We start from the raw sequence: 26,370 nt of genomic DNA, 5'->3' as shown, positions 1-26,370 counted from the left end.
AACTAACTGATGTAGTTAGAGAAATATTTTCAGTGCACTGCATTAACTCCCACTGGAAGCCAGGTGCCTCAGAAAGACTCTGAAAAGAAGAAATGTAGCTACCAACCTGCTGGACTGATTTGTGTTACTTGGCCTTTATACTGTTGGTTCCCCCCATCTTTATGAACACATTTGCTGAATCTATAGAGGAAGTCAGTGTGCATCAGTATCTCTTCTTTCTCATCAACCTTAGTCAGTTGGAGTGAGAAACCTGGTCCATGCTAACCAAAAACCATTTATATAAAGTTGCATTTAAAATAAGCTGTAAAAGATTTTATAAAATGAAATTTTTTTTGCTCTGTTTGGTTCCACATTCCCACCCCCAAGTATAATTATGCAGATTTACCTCACATATTTGAGGGATGCCTTAAAAGGATGTAATTTATCCCATCTCTGGGCAACAGTCAAAAAGATTTCCTGCATCCACTGGCAAGTTTGCAAGCACATTTGAGTTACAGCTCATTTATTTCTGGGGCAGTATCAGGTCACAAAACATACAGTGTGAAAGAAATACTGGCACTGAGCAAATTTTGAAGCAAATTAGGACATTTTTCCCTACCCCCTCTTATACCAGACTCCCTGATGGAAGTCCACAAATAATTTCTTCTCTAAGAAGACAATAAAAACTCACCCTAAATACAGTCTTGAGAACCAATATACACATTTTGTATATCTGAAAACGCTGGCAAAGTCCACAGAGGCAGAAGATGGAAAGCATGAGAGCTAAGTCTAACATCAGGTTCTCTACTGACCCTGACAGCCTAGAAACAAAACAACAGAAGGCTTTTCTTTCTTCTGAAGTAACCTCCCCACACTGTGGTTTTCCAGTGGCATGTGGAAGAGGCCAGCTGTTGAGAGTTTCTTCCTGGCTCCATGATGCAGGAGGTGAGCTGTTACGCAGCAGAGAGACAGGCCTGACGAATGCTCTGTGCCCAGGTGTTCAGGAGAGCTGTGACTGAATGCTTGTCTGGGAGCTGCAATAGTTTTGAAGTCATGTACCTGTACACTGACTGCAAAAAGGGATTGGCTGCTGGAGAAAAAAAAAAGTAACAGATAAAGGAAGTTGTTACAAAAATCATATTAAAACACTAAAATAAAAGAAGTTCACACTTCCCCACTACTGGCACATACACATGCCCAACAAATGCCATACCATACTGTCTGGGGTTCTTTATCCACAGAGGGCTCTGATCTGGATAGTCTGCTGGAACACTGAGCTGAAGAGGTGGGACATTTGGAAGATTCTTGTCATCTGAAAGGCAAACACACTTCCATCAGAGCAGAGCATTTCTTCCCAAACAAGAGGCTTTCAGTGCATAACTGAGCTTGACTTCTAGCCTGTGAACTCCAAGGAGGAACCAGACTGCACATCTCCCCCTTTCTTCTTACCTAGCTTGCATATGAGATGAACTGTGCCATTATTACTGCAGTGTGAAGGGTCCAGGTTCACCAGGAATTTAGGATTTAATCTCGCAACTTCTCCTTGTAGGACATTGGGGATGGTCTGTCTTTCATCCTCTTCAAATTTCCGCTTCCGAGGGGAAGCAATGGGGGCCCTGTGTACAACACAGCCCACAGGAGGACTTGTTAAATACTCCACACATGAAAAAGAAAAGGAATGGGTCCCCCATCCATGAACCCCTCTGTTGTTTTAATGATTTCTGCAGAGGCATTTCTCCTGACAGGAGGAGCACTCGGCTACGTACGTGATGGGCTGCCCGTGGATCGCCGTCATGGCCGGCATGAACGTGCGGTACAGGGAATGGTTGAAGACTGGGGAGCGGATGTTGGCCAGGACAGCATCCAGGAGGGGCTGGCACAAGTACTGCTGCTTGGTGGGGGGCACTGGGGGAGGTGGTGGAGTTGGCTGAAACACAACAGAAGCCCCTTGTCCTTTAGTTGTCACCAGAAATAGAAATATCTACTGCCAAGTCTGAAAAATTTTGTCGCAGTAAACTTCCAAGGCACAAAATGCAAATGATTCTCAAAACTGTACATAGTAACATTAAGGGAGGAAGTAAAGCAAAAAAAAACATATTCGGTTTTGGTTTAGGAAGGCTGAAATTAGCCACAGTCCAAAAAAAGCATTATTCAAGTCTTGGCACAGAGCACAAGAAACTGAAATTCAGTTAAAAGATACACACAGGTGACTAACATGAAGCAAAATGCTTGCCCGTTTTTTCCTGTTTTCTTATTTTGTCCAACCTTACTTGAAGTTTTAACACCATGAGTAATAAAAACTGTAAAAATGATCCTGCCAAGTCTTAAGGCCTTTTGGAATGAGTTGCTTATCTCTGCTGGCACAAAGCATTACATACCACAGCCATATCATTTTTCAGCTTCTCCAGAGCAATTTCACATTTCTGCAGCGTCTTCAGGGGGCACCTGTGGAAGAGGAGAAGTTTCATGCACATCACCCAGCAAATGGGCACCTCAGCTGAAGTGTTTCTGCAGTCTGAGCCCCAGAGACAGCCTCAGTGGCAACAGGGCTGGGGGCTAACACCAGATTCTGGAACAGCTGGGAAAACTGACAGGAAGAGTTACCGTTTTGAAGGGTCAGTCAGGATATCCAAGAGACTCTTCATTTTACTCAGGTCCTTCTTCCTATCTGAAACAGTGTGAGAAACAAACACTGACTACAAGAAAAGCTTCCATTCTCGCAGACAGAAGTACAGCACACTGTCAAAAATGAAAACATGAGCCAATACTAAAGAAAGGAGTGAGGATTAAAGATCTTTCATCTAATCCTAAGTATATCCAAAGCATGACCTCTACATGCTTCAAAACCATCAGAAGTAAAAAAAAAAAAACTGATGAGAATTTAAGGATAAGGGTTTTGCCCATTCCTCACATTAAAGTCTTTAGTTAGAAGCAAGAAAGAACAGCTGTGACATTTTTAATCCCTGGAAAGGAAGTCACCACAAAAGACAAAGTATTGCTTCTTCCAGCACATAAGAGAGCTGACACAGATAAATGCATGGCCAAGCACAGGAAACTTCACCTTCATTTTTATCTATTTTATTGATCATCCTCCGGAGTGGCTCAATGTATTTTGATAGTTGTTTGAGTTTTTCCAGATACTGTTGCTCCTCTGACTGACCAGAACTGGCTGGACTCATGACAGAATTTGGATTTCCTGGCAAAAAGGAAGACTGCATGTCACAGGGTGATAAAAGACATTGCAGAACATTATTCTTAACTAGTCTTGATCTGAAATGTGGCACTCTCAGTGTAGTTCGTGTCAAATATCCAAATCCACAACTGGATACCCTCCATAGTTTAAGTGCTTGCTCAGCCCTGTAGTCTTTGTGTGGAAGTAACATGTTCTATGGGCAGAACAGCAATTCCCACTTAATATATTTTTTTTCAGCAAAGTTTCAAAGTTCCATATACCCATTCTCTAGGTCTTTATTTTGCCTTCACTTTGATGCTTTAAACACAAAATAAACAAAATAAATTCACAGCAGTTTTTGTTAAGTGGGTCCTTTCCTATCTGCAAAGCACACAACAGTGGTATCAGAAGGAGCCAGTATGTCACCTCCATCCATAGTAGCACAAACTGCTTATTCTGACTGGGAGGGAAGTGCCAAGTGCCAGAGTACACCTGGGAAGGTGTTCTGGAGCAAAGCAGCCTGCTGCTGGGATGGATGGACTGCTGCTGGGATGGATGGACTGCTGCTGGGATGGATGGACTGCTGCTGGGATGGAGTAGTTATGTCCTTTACAACTGCACAGTGTCACTAAGGGTTCCTTCCTGCTGGAATAAGGAATCATTATGCCTCTATAAGCTTGCTCCATTAAATTAAATATCATTCTCTTTTTCAAAGACTGGGGAAGTTAGAAAAACCCATTACATGGTTCAGTAAGAGAACTATGATGTTAGAAGATGAGAAAAGAGGTTTCAATGGGTTTTGATTTGGGAACCCAGGCTGTTGTGTTATGTGGTGTATGTGATGTGTTCAGTGCCTGCAATGCCAGGTGCTGTGTAGAGCTCTTGCAAGTTTACACTGTGCCAAAAATAACAGGTTTCCCAGGAATTATTAGTTACCAAAACACAGCCCAACCCACGGTGTGCAGTACAGCTCTCAGATCATTTACCTGGAGTGTTCAGAGGACCTGGGGATGGGACACTAAAGTTCTGAGGTGTTCGTGCAGCTGCTGGGCTCTGTGATGGTTGTGGAGATGGACTGGGGAGAAAGCTGCTGGGTGATGGAGCAGGGCCAGAGCTGGAAAACAAGCATAAAATTAAACCTGCCAGAATCTGACAAGGAAGGATCATCAGCCTGGAAGCAGATATGATTTTACTAAGCATCATGATGGCAGTTTGTAGTTCTGCCCTGGTGAGATTTCATACACGGATTCTTTATGTAAAATGTGAGTTTTCAGAGTGAATTCAGCACAGTCACCTGTGCTCCCAGTGGAGCTGGTATTAAAATTCATTCACTTCAATGGAAACAGAGTAAGGTTACTGAATATTTCTGAAACCCTCACGCTTATGGCATTACCAGAAGTGCTCAGAAGTTGCAGTGGGGCTCACCTGACATTTGAGTTTGGCTGAGAAGTTGGCTGGCCTGGCTGAGGAGATGGCTGGGGCTGTGGTGGTGGAGGCATGGACTGGGGAGTCTGAGCCTGCTGGACAGGGGATGGGGATGACATCATGGTGATATTGTTCTGGCTGACCTGCAGTGTGGGAAAAGACACCATCAATAACAACAAAAGGGAGCAGAGATGGGAACCTAACTAAAAGGCTTTACCTGTGGAGAGAAGTGTATCCCCAGGCCTACAAGAAATGAAAGCATTAGTTTCCTTTCTCCCCCATAAGGACACTCCCACCTGTATCACTCCTGAAGCTCTCAGGGCAGTAAATCTCATCAACTTCAGTAGAAACGACCATTAAATCTGCACATTGCTTCAATTAACTGCATAATAATTACTTTTCACTGCCCAAACCATCATGTTGCAATTAAAATATCGGAAGTGCCATGTGAAAAACCTGTATTTTATTAGAACTAAAGAAGAGCAGGAAGAAAAGACATTTTCCACTTGATAATTAAGAGTGAAAAACCCCTCATTATTTAGACATTTTAATTACAGTCTTCAAAGGTCTGTCAGACTCAGCTGCAGCTTCTCAACTGGTTTTCTTTAGGAAGAAGGAAGAAAAAAATTAGGTAAGCCAAATCACCAACATCTTGTTTAAATATTGAGTTCTGAAAATCTGGGTGGAGACAGAAACTCCAAACTTAACAGCTGGGTGGGAAAAAAAAATGAAGTAGCTTTCTGACCTTTGGAGAATGATGAGGTGTGCCTAAAGGACAAAAAAGCAAGTAAGAGCATTCCAGAACAGCACCAAACAACTAAGTTTATTTTGTACACTACAGTGCCAGAGCCAGAGGAACACTAAAATCTAAGCAGCTTCTCACATTTATTCTAATATACATTTTTCCCCTTAATCACTTAAAACCAAACAAGACAACCTGTGCAGTGGCAGAGGCATGGGATGGTAATGCAGATATTGAGTGATCACATTTGTTTAAGGCACATGCAGAGAGCTCTTATGACTTGAGGCTATAAATAAGTACACACAAAGATAAATGGAATTAGCCTGCAGAGGCCATAGATTGTGGCTTATTAACCCATGTGTCCATTCTGTAAGTCACTGATTAGTATTTTTGAATTAACAACTCTTTCCCTCAGTTGAAACCATTTTTAAGCAAAGGTTCCAGTAAATCCACAAGTCCCAGGCACATCACAGGCACTGCAAATTGGTGCTGCCCTTCACTCTCTTGTTAAATATCCATCTAAATAACCCAACTGTATGCAGAGGACATGACATTTAGCACACTGAAAAGTACTGCATTGTCTGCTTTTGCATGGACACACTGACTACAACAGGAACTGCTCTGCTTGGTCCATCACATTGCAGCCATGCAAAAGGTCATATTCCCCCCCAAAAAGCACAAACAATCCCCAGCTCAGTGCAGAACTACTCATCTTGAAGATACTAGTTTATCACCCATTACAGAACAGTTCAAAACCAAATGCAGCCTGACATACTATGATTTTTTTTTCCATCTTCAATAACTCCAGTACCTTTGCAACCTTTGCCACCTCTCCCACAAAGGTGATACAAAGTGAGGCTGAAATGATACAACATCTTCCTTTTCTCCATAATCAACAACTACAGAGCCTGGGCTTCTGTTCTCCAAAGGAGGGGGATTTTTTAACAGCATGTCTCTCCTCAACAGCTGGAAAAGCATTTCAGAGGTTGAAAAGCACAGTTTGCCTCCTGCAGACGCCATGTTTGGAAGGAAGCTAGCATGGACACTGCAAAGAGCATTCCCTGATCCTTCACAAGTCTATTTAATGGGCTATTAGACAGCAAGTGATTTGGAACTTACCCATGTGGATACTGCTCCCATTTTTCATCAAGTCAGACTAACACCACTTGGAGTGGTTCATCACTTCCTGAAAATCAGGCCCCTGTTAAGGGTCCCAAGTTGGTTACAAAAAAGGACTTCTGGACACTTAAATCCTTGTGTTTTGGAAAGGAAGGAGAAAGATTTCATTAGGTTTTCTGCCAGATTTAAGTTTCTGTGTGTAGTTCAGCACCAAGGATATTATTTACATTAATTTACAAATGCTGCAGAAAAGTGAAGAAAAGGATATACAGCATTTACTGTGCACATAAGCACTGAAAGAATTGAATTTTTTTGCACTACCCCTCCTCATCCAAATACTTGCACAGGCAAACAGATTTCCTCCTTTCCAGGACTGCTCTCTGCCACCTACATTGCAGAACCTCAAAGGCCAGTGCCTAACAGTAAGCAAAATTGTGACATTTTCAAAAACATGCATTCAGAAGTGTGCAGTTCTGAACTTATTGCCTTGGTTTTCTTTGCCAGCAGTTCACTTGCTACATCATTTCAGAACAGATCTAAAGATGATTTCAGATTTAGGTTTCTACATTGTTTGTAGGATAAAGATTAGGATTGTAACAATTTAATGAAACTTCAATTTCTAGGGAATGCTCTTTGCAGCTGACTCTGAGTAAAAAGAAGGCTTAAAAATAAAGAAAAGAACCCAAACACACTACAAAAATAGCTATGAACCCAAAAGACAAAACCCCTCCTCCTCCAGAGCTTTAACTCCACTGAATTCATTCAGCTCCAGAGTTAGGCCATGGTTACTGATCATTTGTACACCCTGCATCTTCAGCAGACACAAGGAAATCCAAATACCTATTTTTTCACTGAGGGACATGAATTTCTGCACATAAAAGCATGTCCATGGACAGCTGCTAGAGCCCCCTGAGCATGAATCTGCCCCGTGACTCTACTGTGGCCTGATCATGACACCACACTCTAATTATCTGAACTCTTAAAGCCCAAAAGGTACTTGGGCTTTCATGATAAAAGTCTGCATTTACATCCACTAAGCCAAAGTTCAGTGTTCAGAGCACACTGTCCTGGAAAAAGAATAATATTTATTTAAATAATCCCAGCTATGAGTTCTATCTCCAGTTTGCTGAGTCTCAGGCACAGAACAGCACTCAGGAGATAAGATTGGTAAGGGTTCTCAGTTCTAACTCTTGCAAATCAAAACACCAGGTGATTGTGGAATAAAACCTCATATCAGTAATTTTTTGTTTTGTTTGAAAAGACTGTAAGAAGCAAAAAACCCCAACCAAACAAATAAACTCACTGGAGAATCCAGTGTGCATTGTGATGAAAATGGCCAGACTGTTTTGTCATATGTGGTAAAAACCAACAGCCTCAAGGTATTGATTTCACATCTGGGCCTTCTGTTGAAAAGCATTCTTCAGTGCAACACCAAGATTCTTTTCTAAAGACAAAACACACCCTGAACTACCTATCAGCACATCTAAATGGATTTTGACACTACAATCACTCTTAAATGAGTGATCAATAACCACATATCTGCTACTGCCCTTCATCCTATTGTGAACAGCTGCAAGGGCTCTGATGACCAGAAGTTATATCCAGCAGACAGTAGCACTTTAGCATTTTATAAGATTAAGAGATGTAAAAGACAACATTTCTAATTTCTAACCTACCTAGAACCTGAACAAAGTGCTTTGGCAGACAATGCTAGAGATGCATGCTGGTCCAGAGCTGTCAGCTATCTGGCAGGTCAGACTGCCTTCAAAACATGTTTCCAGCAATAGTAAACCATGATTGACTCACTCATCCCAGCACCTGCTTCAGAGCCATGTTCACTACAATCATTGCTCATGAAAAATTTCTCTTCTTCTTCTGCTTTGACCACTTGCTCAGCTTCTACATCACTTTCACACTCCCTGGCATGCTACTGAGAGCACTCCCTGGTGAGCAGCTCATGTGCTGTCAGAAGTCAAAGCTCCTCAGTGACAGTGGCAGTGCCCAAAGATCACCCTATGGCACTGAATGTCTGAACTAGAAGTCTCTTGCTATCAGTCAAATATTAAATAGAAGCAAAACTAATACTGAAATATCCATGAGAAAGCCTCAAATATTGTGGATATTTGAAATGGGAGATGATTATCTCAGTCATTATTAACTGCTACACTGACCAAAGCACAAAGGAAATTGCCCTCTGAGTCCACAGCTATGGCTGGGTTTGTGTCACACTGTACTAAACTGAAATGACCATCCATCTGCAATCAGAAATGACAACAGATGTGCTTGCCTAAGACTGCACAATCTTTCTGGTCACTGTCACTGCCTTTGCAAACTCCTGAGAAGAGATGAAGTGCTCTGACCTCATGCATTTTCCAGCAACAGCTGGATAGGAGCTGCCAGCCTGCCTGCATGGGATCCTCTCTGATGCAGGTACAAGTGGAATCCTTCTGGCAGTTTCTCCTACACAGCCATGAAAGAAAAGAACAGCTCAAATTTCTCTGGGTCCCTGATACCATGCCAAGGAGCTGCTCAAACTGGAACAAGCCAGGTTTACTAACAACACAACAAGCACCTGTACCAGAGCATGAACATACGCCAAGCAAGGTCCTGGGCACAACTCAGCCAGGTACCCTGCAGTGCTGACTTGCAACACCCAGAAATGCACACTCATGGAGTGTGGACCTGTAATTTGAATCTTGAATCAATTCTGAACACGGCAAAGTTTTAAATGTTAAAATAAAGATCTATCCCACTTTAAAAATGCTTTATTTGACATCCCAAGAAAACCTACGGTTTAAAATGAAAAAAGGATCCATAACCTGAACACACCAACACCCTGAGTAACGGCAGCAAGTTCATTGTCTGATGCAGAAGTGAACAGCCCCCTCTCCTGAAAGGCAGCAGCCAGGCAGTGAAGCTCTGCAGTGGCTGACACAATCGCTGTGACCCAGTAAATACCTGTGGCATTGGCTGTCCGCCCAAGGGCACGGAGCTTGGAGGTGTAGCCGGCACCGCGGGGGCAGGCGGGAACCGTGGTCTGATTTGCATCCCACCTCGGGCCATGGGTGCGGTGATCATCTTTGAGGACAGAGGGACAACAGACAAAAGTAATCGCAAAACAAGAAATGCAGTGCACTGGCAGGATGAGAAGCACATGCAGCCTCCAGGGCCTGGGGAGGGGGAGCATGAAGGGAAGGTTAGTGAGCTTGTCTCTACAGGTTAAGCTAACCTGCTGGCCTGGAAATCCTTTTTATCCTCCTCCTGTCCATCTTCAGAGAGCACCTCATGAACTCCTGGGATCTGCCAGAGCCCATGGGCAGCCTCAGATTCCTGGGTCAAGGGCTAACTATCCTGTCATTTCCATGAAGGGCCTTTCCTAAATTTTTCCTGACATCCTCAAGTTCTACAATTCTTGGAAATAAGTACTCAAAGACTGCTGTCAGGAGCACTCCAACTAGGAAGCTCCATAATGCCATAGGTTCCTGATGTGCTTTCCCCACTGTGGACTCCAAGGGCTCAGCAGCATTGGCCATGTCCCCCCTGGTACAGGACATTTTGTCAGACAGTTCAACAGAGCTGTCAGTGCACTGCCCCACAGTGAGCAAATTTCACACCAGCCTAACCCATGCCAGTATAACAACACCACAGACAATTAAAAGGACTTCCAGCTTTGAAAAATCTATTTCCTTCCTTTTATATCCCACACAATAACTCAAGTATACTTTTTTAATTACCCTCATTATTCCTCTACTACCAAGGTGTGCTAAACTTTTCTGAGTCCATGATCTTCCTCAAGCTTTTTGATTCTCCAGCTGTATAGAGCGAGCACACCCTAAAGAACAATCATTTAGGGTAAATGATAAAGGTTAGCATTAGAATCAATTTTTATGTTAAAATAGTATTGGGACTATGCTGCTCTGCAGTGTCTAAAAGTCTTTCAGAACCATCAGCCTGCATGAGCCACAGAGATTTAATTTTTTATATCTGCATAGCCCTCTACTACTTAAAATTTGGTATTACCCCACATACTGAGAATTTACAACAAATACAGCATATATTTGAGATAGTATTCAGGTAGCTTTGGCAAATTCACTTATCAGTAAAAGAGTTTCTGTTTGGGACTTCAAAGATCTACAGTAAAGCTCTCTGGGCTGCCTTTTTTTCCTGGCTTACATGTTACCTACACAATCCTAACTAATCTAAGAGATAATGCAGTCTCCCTCCTTAAATGGTTTGGGGCACTCCTGCTGGGTGTTTATGTAAATGGACTGAAGCAGCCAGCAACACATCTCTAGAGAGTCAAAGAATGCATGTGCTTACAATTGTTAAAAATAAATAAAATTAAATACAACATAGCAAGACTGAAAAAAAGAAAGCAATAACTGATAAAGAAAATAGTGTCAAATTCAGCACAGCTGTTAGTTCACAACATCAGAGCAATGCAGTCCCTTTCCATCCAGCAAAGAGGGATGGTCAGAGACAGGATTTCAAAAGGGGAACAGAGGGGAGTGCCTCAGACATCACACACACATGCACACGGGCACACACAGCATGCAGCAGCTGCAGAGCAAACACAACAACCCAGCGCTGCCACAGAGCACAGGGGGATGCCAGGGAGTGCAGTGAAGAGCTACAGTACCAACATGAGAGCTGGTGAAGCAACATAATCCTAACAAAACCAAAAAAAAGGGGGAAATTGCTGGGGTGGGAGGGGAATATCCTTTCAGGCACAATCACCCCATCTCAGACCCTTGTGAATGCACACAGATCTCTGGAGCTGTGCAATCCCAGGCATGTTATGGTGACCCACATGTCCCATCTTGGCCATGTTTCTGAAGCCACACCACCAAAAAGTGAAGATTTAGATTACTTCCACTGAGGCAAAGGAAATTAGAAGAATATTCACAGGCTAAGTGTCTGGCAAACCCCTGAATACCAGCATGACAAACTCCAATTCAAAGGCTTTCAGCTGTTTGTAGTATTGTGGTTGGTCAAATGAGTGCACAAGCTTATAATTTTGGGGTAGAGTTTTTTGTATTTTTTTAAATGTGTGCTTTGAAAAGGAAATACATATATAAAATTACATCAATTCCACCCTCTTAACAAAAGCAATCTATTTTCCCCCATTCTCCAGCCCGTTTATATTTATAAAACCCATGACCCTTTGATAAAGGAGTCAGGAGGGGGTTCCAAGGCAATATGTCCATAAAGAAGTTACTCTTCTTGTAAAATAAGAACACAACCAGAAATGTTTAAGTACTTTTGAGAAAGATTTTAACCGAACAATATCTTCCTCCACAAGTGAAATTGAATTCTTACAAGGTAAAATTCCAGACCCTGTAAATGGAGATAAATCAGAGAGCAAGAAGAGGATCTCCCTCCAAAGTAAGCTACAAATCCCAATATTTGATAAAAAATATTTGATAAAAACTAATTGGATAGAACAAAAAGAATCCAGAACCTGCAGCTTTCTTTTATCTAACATCCAAACATTCAGCAGTCCATAAATACACAGCTTCTGGTGAGCACATGTATTACAGTGCCACTGCACTAAAGGCAGCTCAGATTTCAGTCAGCATCAGCCACTCTGCATTCTGAGCACCAGAAGGATTGCACCAGAACAGTGACTTAACTTTAGTCATATTTAACTTTACTCATACTTAACTGCAGTTGATTCCAGATCTTTTTCCTCGGTGCTGCAAGCATTTTGTGTAGGTCTCTGGGTGCTAGGACATTACTGCTGTGAGCTTCCCTGAGTGCTCACAAGGACTGGAGCAGGGTAACACTGACCTGTGTGGTGTCTTTATAACTTCAGAGAAGAACTTTTCACATGCATCCGTGTTTAAACAAGGGACTGCTTTTACTTTTATGTAAGAAGGATTTACAGAAACTTTACGGAAAAGGAAAAATGCAGACACAGCAAGCAAAATTCCCAGTTTGAAAGCCCTTAAAGACTAAGTTAAAATGTAACAAGGAAAGATTAGGATAGGGTTTGTTTCTAAAAAAAGCTCCCCTGAACCAAATAAAGAAGTCAAGGCATATTTATTTAAAATGCTGATGCTACTGAAAAATGTACTAAATAGAAAGCAAAAATCTAGTCTTAAAAGAGACTTATAGAGTAAAGGAAAGCCTTAAACACTCTCAACACTGAAGCTGCATTGTAATATTATATACAGCCAGAATCTTTAACCTATTATATACAGAAATTATTTAGACAAGTACAAGAAACCCATTTAGTTATTGGACTTCACAGTGGTAGGTGAATTTTAGTAGACTCATCTTGCACTGGCATGAACATTAGTGGAGTAAAGCCTGTGTGTGGAATATTCCAAACTCCACATGTGGTAGATAAAGAGCAATCCCCACACAGGACTGGATAAAGCTGCAATACAAAACTGGCTGTCAACCATGTCATCACCCAAAGCTTTTCAAATGCACTGTGCTGTTAAGCCACTGGCACATGAAGTCACTAAAGGGGCAAGAATTCAGTTGACTCTACATAAACACAATCCATCTGCTTCAGAGTTGAAAAGAGCACCACTGAAGTTAGTAACAAGAAAAGAAGTCAGTGTCTCCTTCCAGTCAGTCTAAGTCCCTGCAGCTCTCACCTGGAAATTATTTAAGAAACAAACAAGTTTTAATTCACATTTCAACTGCATGAAGAGAATTCTGCATGAAGAGAATTCTGCATTGCTGCCAGCACTGTCCCACCTGTACTTACCACTGCCCAGCTTTTACATCCTGTGTTACACTGACACAAGCCAAAGGAGCAATTCAGAAACAGAACTTGGCCACACCAACAAGGATGTGGCCAGCTGAGAGTTACCATGGTACAAGACACTATCCCTGATACAAGTCTGGGAGATGCACATTGGAGAAGCAATTGTTATCACAGTCCACACAAAAAGCTTCTTACTGAATCTATAAAATTACTTGTGCACTAAATGGGAAATGGTGCTTGAAAAACATGGAATGTCTGAGTATACAAAAAGAATTCTGCCATTAGTCCTAGTCAGCCTCATTTCAAATCTGTCTGCCTCTCTCTTCCTCTACAGAGTGGTGATATTTGTACTTACCCATGTCTGCAAAATGCCTCAATATGAAACACAACACAGGTAAGCCACAAAAGACTTTCATATTCTTGTGGAAAATGGGATAAGAGGTTCAGCTCAAGCCATTCCCCATTTTTTTCCCCATGTCTCCTTCATACCAGACACACATCAAGAAACAACCACTGGGGCTGCAGGTGTATTGCAGGATAAAAAAAACCATGTTAGACAACAAGCTTTCAGCCAGCACTTTTCTTTTTTAATGTAACTCTGCACTTGTGACACACACCATTTGTTCTTCACAATTCACATCCAGAACAAGAGCATCTAGATCTACTGCCCATTTCACTCAGAAGAAGAATGAAAGATGAAAGGACTGAAAGGGGAGTGCAGAGAGATTTCATCATCTATACTATTTTTTTATAGTCAATACATAAAGATGGAAAGTAAATCACATGTGATTAAAGATAGCAGGCAAAGATTTGCAGTACAGAAATCAGTTTACACAACAAAGCAGTCACCTAGGAGAGTTTAATGAAAGAAGAGGTGATACACTCCAGGTACCAACAGTCAGACTTGTAGTGTGCCCACAGGAGACCACCTTATTCATGTGCATTCCTGTGTCAGTACAGGCAACACTTGGACCTATTGGGGACAGAGAGCATGCACAGAGAGGTTGGCAATGAAATCCTGCCTCTGACTCCAGGAAACAGCAGAGAAGACCATATCCCCTTCATACAGGGGCTGACCAATGGCAGACCCCTCACCAGGAGCCACCAGAAACCCAACTCCATGCTCATCTCTAGCATGCACTTGCCACAGGCCTGTGACCTGGGACACTGGCCCCTGGGCCCTTACCTGCCCTGAAGCTCCCATCTGAGCAGCTTGGGCCTGAGCTGCCTGCACTGCTGCTGCTGCTGCCTGCTGCTGCTGCTGCTGGACCAGCTGAGCTCTTACCTAGGGTATGAGAACACAACCCACAGTAAAAATACATACCTGAGCAGGGTATGACATTTCTGTTTCAACTGCATTGACTATGCTCGTTAAAAGGGCTATGGAGACAAGACCAGCCTCACAAACTAAAGTTTTTGGGGTTTTTTGTGAAAACAAGTTCCCATGTTTAAAACATTTAGAATACTTTTCCCACAGACTGCACACCCAATTCAACAACTTCTTGCACATCTTACCTCTACTGTCAGGTATTACATATAAAAATAATAGGCACTTAAGTTTTTGGCAAGCCTACCAATGACCAGCATTTCAAACGTTTATAAATTCATTACATCTGTCAGTGTGACATTTAACTACTCCTAGCTCAGCTGATAGGAGCACAAAGTGGAGATATCAACTTATCCACTTCTGAAGTGTGGCTGACACTCCTCCCCACTAAGGCCCAAAGAAAAACAGGTCTGAGCTTTGGCTCAACAGTAACCTATGCAGCCCAGATAAAAATGACTAGCACTTCAAAAAGCTGCACCATTAAGAGGATGACCCAGCAAGATTCAACAGAGTAGAACTATTGGCTTGCCCACCTTCTCTTCAAGGCAGGAACAACCAGCACAGTAAACTCCAAAACCTCCCAACATGGCAGCAGAAGCAAAGCCAGCATGGTAGAGAGCTAACACTGGCTGCAGTCTAGAACACTTCACAGTACTTGCTCATGTTCTAGAAAAGCAAACTGCATGGAGGTAATTTTTCTTTAACCAGAGTTTCTTTTCCTTTTTTTCACTTGCCCATTCAGGAGTGAGACAAAAAATTATTTTTTAAATATTAGCTGCATGAATGGTTTTCAGATTTCCAGTTTTCTTTAACCAGAGTTTCTTTTCCTTTTTTTCACTTGCCCATTCAAGAGTGAGACAAAAAATTATTTTTTAAGTATTACCTGCATGAATGGTTTTCACAGATTTCAAGAACTCTTAGGTACAAAACTGTTCTCTACTGGCAGGCCCAGATACAAACCTTTAAACATCCTGTACTCATAACTTGCTAACTGTAGAGCTCTTAACAAGTTATGGTTGCCCTACTTCACTATTAGCAAAAGTCAAATATATGTTTTCTTTCTCTAGATGAACATAACAAATCAACAATCAGCTGGTCACTAGCCCTTACCTGCATAGCTTTTAACTGCTGTGGTGTGAGAGTGACAGGCATAACCTGGCTGGGAATTTGTCCTGAGATTGCCTGAGGCTGAGACACCATGGGCTGGGGCTGAGGCTGGGACTGTGGTGGAAGCTGAGACTGTTGTGCCTGAGCAACCTGTTGCTGCTGTTGTTGCTGCTGCTGCTGTTGCTGCTGTTGCTGCTGCTGCATCTGTTGCATCTGCTGTTGCATGACTTGCTGAGGTGGCTGCTGCTGTATCTGTTGTTGTGGTATCTGCTGCTGCTGTTGCTGCTGCTGCTGTTGCTGCTGCTGTGCCTGCATGACCTGTGCTGCCTGCAGCTGCTGCATTTGAGCAATCCGCTGCAGCTGCTGCTGCTGCTGTTGCTGCTGCATCTGAAAAGCAGGAAAAGCCAGGATGTTAAAGCTTCCAGCAATGTAACAGCAGACCTACTTTTACAGCATAAACCACAAGTAAACAGAATCCTAATACATCAGACTGATGTCTTAAGCCCAAAGGAAAGCCTAACCTTTTATCCACTCATCCCTCATATATCTCAGCCCTAAATACAAACCCTAAATACAAATCCACATGACAAGCTTTCCTGTAACTTTTAAAAGCAAAGGTGAAGTCCATCAGCTTCTCCTGTACCAATGGGCTCAGATACTGTTTTTCAGATGTAATCACCCCTTACTGAAGACTGCACAAGAATATGACAGCTGAAGTTTCCTCCCCTGCTTTTGTACCTAAGGATGATATAAACATATATATATATATATATATACATATACACTTGTGTATATATATATATACACATTTTTAAAGTGGCAACACATTAGTCAAACACTGACAAAACAGCCACTACTGCTAGAGTAATTCAAGGGCTGTTCTTTCCTAATTTGTGTCAGAATGATTCAAGGGCTATTCTTTTCCAATTTCTGTCAGAATGAAAGGCTATCTTGACATTTATAAAAAGAAAGAGACAAAAAATTTAATTCCTTATTGATATGACAAAAGAAAGCAACAAAACATCTGTAGAACCTTTCCTCTAGCATGTAATATGCTGCTGTCAATTAACTTGCCAATCTAACCTGAGGCCCTACCCTAAAGTGGAAATGTGTTAGTAACAGGCAGAGCTGATACTTCCACACAAGCCAAGCCTCACCTGACAAGTAACTCATTGTCTAAGGTTACAGTGCAAGATGTAACCAAATGTTTGTATTCTATTGCCCCCTGTTAAAACCAGGTGGGGTAGTGCTCTTTATCTCTTCCACAACCCATCCTCTCTCTAGGGGGACTGCCACCACCCTGACCCACAGGGTGTAAAATTGTGTTCTGACTCTGTCAGTGGTTTTGTACTACTGCGTTTTATTTTAATTTTCCTATTAAATTGTACTTCTGACTTGGGATCTCCCACTGCTTTGTTCTCAAACCAGCACACCGATCACCACATTTGCCATTGTAGCTTTTGTCATCACCTGCTGTTGGTTTTGCTGCTGCTGCATCTGCAGTTTCAGCATGTGCTGCTGCTGCTGCTGGACAGCCTGCAACTGCTGCTGCTGTTGCTGCTGCTGCTGCGCCACCGCAGCGGCCGCCGCCTGCTGCTGCTGCACCTGGAACTGCTGCTGCATGGCTGACTGCTGGGCCTGGAACTGCTGCTGCTGCTGCAGGGCCACCTGCTGCTGCTGGAATTGCTGCTGCTGCTGCTGTTGCTGCTGAGCTATTTGCTGAAGCTGAAGCTGGGCTGAAGAGAAGACAGACTGTACTTAAAACACAATACCCAAATAGTGTGAGATCAAATAATGTCCTTCCTTAGCAGTATATACTTTTGCTTCCTCAAACAGATGGGGCACATTAACAGCAGAATTAATTACAGTTTGTACTACTAACTTGTAATTCACTCTCCCTTCATTGAGAGTAAGTAAAGAGACTGAAAATGTGCAGGAAGAAATGTGCACCAAGGTCACCAGCAGGAAGCACCATACCATGGAAAACCTGGGTGAGCTGTACAAAAACAATGTTCTGAAGTTGACATGATGAAAGAACTTGCTCATGTAACAGCTACACTGTGTTGCCTATACTAAGAAAGACATTCATCCAATTAGGTAGCAGTATTTGAAATCAATTATTTCCCAGTTCACTTGGCTGATTTAGCCAGAAGTATGACATCTCTTCAGCACCCTTTCCCTGGGGAAAGGCCTTATTGCTGCAAAGCTGATCTAGCAACTTCAGTGGCTGAAGCAAACTGAACACTTACTCTGCTGAGTAGCTGTAGAGACACCAGGCATCCCATGAGGGGCCATTCCTGAGGTTCCAGGAGGCTGCTGCTGCCCTGGGAGACTCATCTGCTGTGCCATTGGACCAAGGCCTGTCATGCCACTCATTGGTGCCCCCTGAGCTCGGGAAGCCATGCCCATGCCAGGCGCCCCTGCTGCGGGACCCCCAGTGAGATTCTGCAGGGCATTCATCGGATCTGCAAAGGAAACAGACACTGATATGCAGCCAGCCATGCCACTGCTTCTCCAGAATCCCCTGCTCTCCATCATCTACTCTCTGATCTGACAACTTCAGACCAATACCCTGACAAACTCAGATGCACTGCCCTGCCTGTGAGGCTTCTGGCACATCTCTGCCTCTCTGTAAAGAGTGAGAGAAGATTTAAAGTGCTCCAGTGTTGTGAAGTTCCACACAGATTTTAAATACATCAGAGAAAAGGACATATTAGTCATCTCCAACTTGATACAGAAGTCAAAACAAGCTGCCAACAAAACTCCATGAGGATATAAAGCTTTTAACTTCAAAAACCAAGAGAGTCTCACTGTGGATCTTCCTCCTCAAGTCACAGAAGCAATGCTCTGTCAGAGGATGTACTTTGCTATACAGTTCTGTGGGGGGATAGAATATGAGAAAATAAAGATAGTGCAGAAAGTAATCTCACCCCTAAGAGAGTGAGATAATTTGCCCCAAGAGGGCCAATTATCAAAGATTAGGAGCAGGCCTGACTTTAACAGGCCATTGCTGTGACAAATAACAAGAAGAGTGCTATAAAGGAGTGGGTTGGCTGGTTGAGAGGGGACTGGAGTCAGTTGGCTACTGTGAAGAAGAAAGAGTCAGTGCTCTGCCCATGAAGAAACACCAAGAAGGTATGAAACTGTCGTGGTAAGGAGACAACAGTGTGGAACTTTTGCATTAATATGACAACAGTTCCCCCTCTAACATCACTGTTATTATGCATTGAACAAATTCAATGCCTTTCAAGACAGCTTTCATAATCTGAATCCTGGGCACACAGAAAAGTGAAGTTAAAGGGAGAAAGACAATTCAAGAGGTCAAAACACAACACAGGGTGCAGAAGCAATATGAACCAGGTACAGAACACATACCACCTCTTTCTTAAGAATACTTGTAAAATAATTTCCAGCAGGCCAGACTGAATATTCATCAACCACAGACTGCATATCTGCCCTACAGAGGGGTAAAACCACAGCACTATATACTATGTCCCTAACATCCACTGCAGTGAGAATGAGCACAGAGGCAGAAGCCAGGACCAGATCTAAGCTCACCAAATGGCCCCACAAATATTTTTGCCTCTGGTGCAACACCTGGGGAGCCACAGCTGGCAACAGGCAGGAACCTGGGCTGCTCAGAAGGAGATTATTTTCGGTCACTCTGGTGCTTTCATGAACCTTGCTGCTGTGAGCTAACAGAAGTACCACCAGGGGCACAAACAAGCCTCTCACCCTCATCACTGAACAACTCCAAGACTGTCATGCTCCCCTTCCTTCACTCCAGCAGCATTTAATATCCCAGCTAGGGAATACACAGATGCTTTATTCTCAGTAACCACAGCCCTGATGTCTAAGCTGTTCTATTTAGAAATGGAGAGTAGAGGGAAGGAATAAAATAACAACAACAAAGGAACTCTTACCACTGACTGAGGCTTGAGATTTCTTATTGTCTGCGAAGAAAAAATGATTAATCATTCTTGTTAATATTGTCACATTGACCTTCTGGATATACTCTCTACATAATTTTTAAAATAAATTTTTAAAACCCACTATCTACTGTAGCTCTAATAAAATACATTAACCTAAGCCAATTTGGTAATCAGAATGCTATATAAAAAATGGAAGGAAAGCAAAGATACAGAAAAAATTCGGAAGGAGGAAAAGTAGCAAGTTTAAATAATTTCTCAAATACTTTTCAATTACAGATGATGTGTAAAAGAAACAGTATTTATAAACTGGGCATGCATACTACAGGAAGATTTTTAAAGCAACTTTTTAAGAATCACATGCAGAATCACACACAGAAGCCCTAAAATTTTCTTTTTTTTTTTTTTCTTTTATGATGATTCAATGAGAAACCACAATTGAGAAGAAAATAAAACCAAAACTAAAAAATTACTTACGAATATCTCGGAAATGGATAATGAGCCTGGCCACAAGAGAAAGATACTCCTCCTAGAGGTGAAAAATCAGTGTTTTAGCATGAGAAATGAAAACAGATTGGCCATTACTTTCTGGTTCTTCACTATTCTTCCTCAACATACTGGATTTTACTCTACAATGTGTGTGGGCTTTTCAGAGCAGTTCACTTCCAAGAACAATCTGTTTATGAACTAGGAATATTTTCACTAACACGTCATTGTGGTTGATGGTAAAAGAAGACCAAGAAACCACAAAATTCACAGGAAAGAACCTCCCTGACAGCCACACTAACAGAACCACAATATGCAAACTTTATAAACCAGCATATATTTTCAACTTCTTATCCACTATAATTCCTTTTTTGTAAGGACAGAACCTGCTTACTTTGCACACTGAATTATTTAAGTCCTTGAATTATGTCACATTTGTACTACAGTAACTCTTTTCAAAGCTAAATTCATATTACAAATACAAGTAAATTAATAACTTGGAAAACTGACATGACAGGAATGTCAGAAGTGAAAAGACAAATACTATTTGAAATATTTTCTTAAGTGTGCCTCATCATTTGTAGGAAGTTGCAGAGGCTGAGACAAGCCTTGATGCCCATGAAACAACCCACCAGGGAGGATGCCAGCTGTGGGTGCAGATTTGTGGCATCAGCACCGTAACATTTTCACCAAGACATGTTCCATTTCAAACATGGCTCATTTGGAGACAGCAACACTATCCAATTTCTCATGACACAGCTCCAGGGAAGAAGTTTATGATTTGGTAAGAGTGCAGGATTGTACATTACAGCCAGACTTGCACAGAGACCACGGCTCTTCCCTTGGGGTTACTCTTGACAGGGCCTTTCCATTGATATCCTAGGTTTTTCTGACCACCAAACTGGAGTGGTGCTACACTGTAGATAAAGGAAATTCCATGCAATTCACTACAAACAAACATTCAGGTAAGAAAAGTGTGGTTCCACACATGCATGAAACACTGCAGCACCAGCAAAGCTGTTCTGCACTAAGGCCAGTCTGGTGCATCTGTTGGATGCAGAACTCCTCACTTCCCCTCAAGGTAAGTGAAAAGAAGCAGCACATATAAAACAAAATTTCACATAACTCTGTATTGTTAAGTGCATTGGCTTTGCTATTTCTGCAGTTTGTTACAGATTTCATTTGACACCAAATAGCTTCTGTAAGCAAATAGAGATTTACCCTTGTTTTGGCCTTCATAAACACGTGGCTCTCCATATCTTTGCTAGATTTGTTATGGGCAACACCAGCTTTCCTCATGGCTTCATCACTGAAAAAAAAAAAAAAAAAAAGAGGAAAAAAACAAGGCTGGATTTTAATTGAGGCTATTACAAATACCCTCAATTAATGTACAAGAAATACTTCCTGTAGTTAGAAAGGTCAGTGAAACAGCTTTTTACCTCTCTCTCATTTACGGATTAAAAACAAACAAAAAACCCGAATATCCACCCCCCCCCAAAAAAAAAATACCACAAAAAACCAACAAACACCACAAAAAAAAACCACCACAAACCAAATCACCACCACATATTACTTAAAACTGCCACCCTATAAAGTTTCTTCAAACAAATAATGCAAATAATGTAGAAAAATGCAAAAACACCAACTAACTTCTAAAAGGCAACACAAATATTCTTTTGCAGAAATTCAAGACCAACTGCTAAACAAGTCATTATTTTACTGCCTGATGCAATATTTTGACTAAATACCAGGTCTTGTTTACTTGAGCAAAACTGAATGACAGGATTAATGTAATCCATGTTTGGCAAACAATGAGATTGAGCTTCCTAGCAACAGGATTTTCCAAAAGAATTCTCTAAACAGAAGGTGGAGGAATAAAACAAAAAACGCTGTCTAAAGGCACAGAGGCTTAACCAGTGAGTGAGGTGAGGACAAGGAGTGGGAGCATGGCTTAGGGACAGAGGAGGGCAGAGGTGCAGCATGGGCAGGGTGGGAGGGGACATGAGTGGAAAAGAAGGGGCATTCTCAGGACATCAAAGAGCACAACCAGTTCAACTATGGAACATGCAAAGAAAGACAAAAAATCCTAAAACAAGAGTTCAGCAAGGTGAAGCCCTGTTCCAATCCTCTAGGCACTGTCATTCTCAGAAACTTCCCTGCAAAACCTGTTCTTCTCTAAAGCAGCCTGGCAGTTACAGTCTAAATTCCACAAACAAGTGATCAGGAAATACTTAAATACTTTCACTTCGTGATTAACATATCAGAAAGTTATTTCTTGGTGACTGCCTTGCATGAGCAGCTACCCTGCACTAAGTGCACCTCAGGGCAGTGACCCCTGGGCGTTTCAGCCACTCTGAAGAGACACAACTGTTTTATTTCCTCTGAACTTCTACGACCTCCCATGCAGCAGGAATGGTGCTTGCACAAGAAGAAAATGGGTTCAGCTTTCTGAATTAACTCAGTGACAGTCTCAGAGGAGAAAAGCAGATGCTACAGCCTTAAAATGCAGGAGCTTAGGCTGCCACACCTCACACCCTTACCTGCAAACCAGCACACAGAACACAGTGGAACACTGTACCTGCTGCAAGGCTCTTGTGGGAACCTGTTTGTGGGGTCTGGCAGCCACCAAAACAATGCTGCTAATATATGAAGCTTTCTTAAACTGCAGCAGAATCTGAACGTAATGCAGAGTAACTATTCCCCCACGGGCAAACAAGCCTTGAAGTGAACTGCTCATAAAGGAGCTCTGCTGTGGAGGAAGAAGTTATATCCAATTCTCTATTAATCAGTCCTTTTTTTCACACTTTTCTTTTGGAAAAGCTGCCTCTAAATCTACACTCCTCTGAATCCTCCTTGACTTTCCAGTCCCAGTACCATGACAATGACTTTCATGTTGAGAGCACTGAAAAGTGAGCAGACAAAAAGAGAAGACAAAGATTGCACAGAGGCAAGTAAAGAAAGTAACATGTAAGTAGCACTTAGGGGATGTGATAGAGACAGTGATCAATATGGTATCAGGAACCTGGAAAAAAATCCACAGCAAAGAAATTATCTGCTTTTATATGAATCATTTCCTCTTGACATTATAGAACATGGAAGATGTATTATTGTGACTGCATCTGCATTACTGAAAATGTCACTGAGCTTTCTATGTCCTATCTGTTAGCATTCCAGTAAAGGTTTAGACTGGGAAGAAACAAAAACACACAACTTGCTCCTTGTTCACATATTTAACTGCAATAAACATAAAAATAGTTACCTTAAAAGACCAAGGAAGCCAGCTAAAAGAGTCATAGCTTTAGCACAGAGCACATTCCTTGCAGAACTCCCAACTCTACAGAACTTTGGGAACTAGATGGTACCAACCAACTCAACCTCCATCTGCTTTGTAAGCACTAGGGAAATGCAGCATTAGTAAATGTGTAGATGTGCAGTAAAAATCTGCTTTTCTGATTTCATGCAGAACACTCAGAGCTGTGGTTTCACAAGATGCAGCCTTCAGCACCAACACCAGCTTCAGGAATTCCCCCTCCACTCTCAAGAAGCTTCTTTCCAGCCCAAATATGTGCAACCTCTCACTCAGGCTAGCTGGTCTAACAGAAAAATCTTGCAGAACATGTTCTCCTTCCAAACTGCCCCAGCTCCCTCCCCAGCCAGTGCACACCATGACTGTGTGAATCAGTTGTTGCAGTGAAACAGGACAAGGAGATCCAGGGCCAGCACCTCCCAAAGTCAGGGACCATCCCAGCGGCTGAGTTACATCAGAGCACAATTCCCTGCTCACACAGCCTCCAAGCAGCTCAGGGCAGGAACCAGACACAGCCACAGACTGAGTTCACAGCCCAGATCAGACCTGTCCTTCAGGCAATACCAACATCTAAGAACAGTTTAAGGAAAGGCCTTTAGAAGGGAGAATGTACTGAAGCTATGTAAGGGCCAGAATAAAGCGGTGCCCTGCAAGCAAAAGTATTTATCCACACTCCTCCATCCCTGCTGACTCCTGGAACACCCTGGGAGAAGCCAAACCTGCCCCTCAGCCTCAGCCACTGGAGCTCAGGCTTCCTCAGTCTTGCTCCAGTGTGGAAGTTCTGCTTAGCCCTGCAGGTCCACAGCACCTGGCACTGGACTCAGGACATGAAAAAACCATTCTCCCAAATGTCCACAACCAAATCATGCACATGGAGCACGGAGGGATTCCTCAGGATACCCCCTGCCCACACTGACATGGTCACTCACACATCACTCCTGAAAAACAAAGCCAGAGCCCAGAAAACTTGAATTCAGTGCCGTAATGAAAACCCAAGTGTGTAACTGTAACAAACTGAGACACCTGTATCCAGCAGCTCTACAGAGGCTGGCTCAAAACTCAAAATGAGTTATGTGACTGGTTTCATGCTTTTCATGTCCAAGACCAAGTGTTAACACTTACCTTGACACGTATCACCTCCTGCAGGATGAACTGGAAGATGTACACACTTCTAAGATTGTATTTCCCTAACTGCTCAGAACAACCTTCCCACAGACTACAAAAACTTCCAGGTGATTCACCAGATATTTAATTACCTCCCTCTTCCATCTACTACACCAGCCTCTAATGACAAAGCTGGGAGCTTCTGGAAAGAAATAGGAACTTGCTGCATAGAGAGCTCCAGTTTTTCTGGCAAGTATATTGCTTTTATTTCTCATTCAACAAACTCTGCTTCTGGCTAGCTTCATCTTATCCCAAGTGCCACAAGGAGCCAGGCCAGGCTGTCTTTGGCTATCTAACACACAATAATTGCTAAAAAAAGTCTGCTGCAGTCACTGCAGCCACTCATCCCAGGAACAGTTTTGCTTGCTTTTTAAACAAGGCCATGAATACAAATATCTGCTCCATCCTGTAAAACTGGAAGTGACAAAAAGGCTCTCACTACACCTGAAAAAAAAGCACACAAATTGTACAGAGACATCTGTGCACTTGTAGAAAAGAAAATAAATAGAGGGCATGCATTAAAAGTTTAGGATTACTGTCATCTCTTCATTTGGCGTTAACCTCAGAGATTTTCTGGTCAGTAGCAGTAATTTTTTAATCCCTTGTTGTACACTTACACTGAAACATTTTTGAGCATTGTTTGCTGCTTAGAGAAAACACATTACAGTTTGCAGGACAAATACAAACTCCAAGTTTGATTGTGCCAGGTTTGCGTGTGCTTACCCACGTTTATTCCCTCAAAGCAGCACAGCAGCCAAGGGCACTTCTGTTTGCTTGTTCTGACAAAGCAGCAGAACAGGAGAGGAAGTAAGGGATTAATCTAACAAGATGAATGACTTCACTGAAAGTTTAGAAAGTGAAACATCCGTTGTGAGCACCAAGGAAGTCTGTCTGGCTGTGACAGACAAACGCCATCCTACTGCTTCAATGAATACTGCAACAGTTTCATTCTGGAACAGCACCCTGACTGTGGGAACACACAGACGGTCACACTACTCATATGTCATAAAAAACCAGCCCAGTTTTAAGTATTAATTGTTAAAATCAACAAGGGAATATCAAGCTTTCCAAAATACATGAATTAGCACTCCAACATTACTTCAGAAAGAATGAACAGTGCTTCCACTTCTGTGCTCACCACCTTCCATGGGGTAGAAGAGCCTTCCATAAACAGAAGAAGCCAGCAAAGTAATTCAAGGAAAGCAATTGTTTCACACAGGAAAACCGAAAAGGCAACAAGCTGAACTTCACATTGAACCACCATCATTTTTATTTCATGTTTGCCCCCAAAAGTCAGACAAGCCCACAACAGTGATTTTCATAGGGCTGAATATGCCAAATTTCACAATATCATGGACACTGGCAAAATCACAGCCCTACACCAGACGGTGTCAAGCAGGGCAGGAAAGCAACACTGCTGGAGAAAAGGAAAGTGAAAGAGAAGGAGGATCGGAAAAATCAAGTCAGAGACCAGTCCCGGTTACCCCGACAGGGTCTGGGCAAATCCTGGCAACGAGGCCGCCTCACCAGAGGCGCCCCTTAGGAGAGGAAACACCGGACCGGGCACGAACCCAGCCGGCCGGGGCAGGCCCGGAAAGCCCTGCGGAGCGGCGGACACGGGCGGGACACGGCCCCGCCGGCGGCCCCGGGGGCGGCGGCAGCCGAGGCCCGCGCGCGGCCTACCCAGCACCGAGCCCGCGGCTCTCACTCACATCTGGCTGACGAGCTTCTGGCGGAAGTTGGTGCTGCGCCAGTCAGTCTCGGGTCCGGTCACGTCCATGGCGGCCACCGGGAGCGCGTCCCGCCGCCGCTGCCCTGGGCCTCCGCCGCGGAACGGCCGCGCCGCCGCTTCCGGCGCGCGAGGGATCGCGGGAAATGGAGTCCCGGAGAGA

At 42.9% G+C, this 26,370-nt stretch overlaps 1 protein-coding gene across 1 annotated transcript; it reads right to left on the bottom strand.

Annotated features, from left to right (window-relative positions):
* Positions 1-485: 485 nt before the first annotated feature.
* Positions 486-26,313, bottom strand: MED15 (mediator complex subunit 15). Its single transcript, XM_041488670.1, has 18 exons — positions 26,191-26,313; positions 21,229-21,316; positions 19,999-20,050; positions 19,516-19,545; positions 17,842-18,057; positions 17,063-17,328; positions 15,596-15,979; positions 14,345-14,443; positions 9,396-9,515; positions 4,577-4,719; positions 4,138-4,265; positions 3,041-3,175; positions 2,584-2,647; positions 2,358-2,424; positions 1,746-1,906; positions 1,429-1,595; positions 1,193-1,291; positions 486-1,069 (listed from the first exon to the last, which is right to left on the bottom strand). Exons 1-18 carry the CDS (start codon positions 26,256-26,258, stop codon positions 933-935), a joined length of 2,424 nt encoding a protein of 807 aa, XP_041344604.1. The 5' UTR covers positions 26,259-26,313; the 3' UTR covers positions 486-932.
* Between the last annotated feature and the right edge of the window lie 57 nt (positions 26,314-26,370).

The sequence above is a fragment of the Pyrgilauda ruficollis genome, unplaced genomic scaffold (genome assembly GCF_017590135.1).
Source record: "Pyrgilauda ruficollis isolate IOZ18807 unplaced genomic scaffold, ASM1759013v1 scaffold9, whole genome shotgun sequence".
Lineage (NCBI taxonomy): Eukaryota > Metazoa > Chordata > Aves > Passeriformes > Passeridae > Pyrgilauda > Pyrgilauda ruficollis.
Note: the sequence above shows the minus strand (reverse complement) of the source record. Positions and strands in the feature narration are given on the sequence as shown.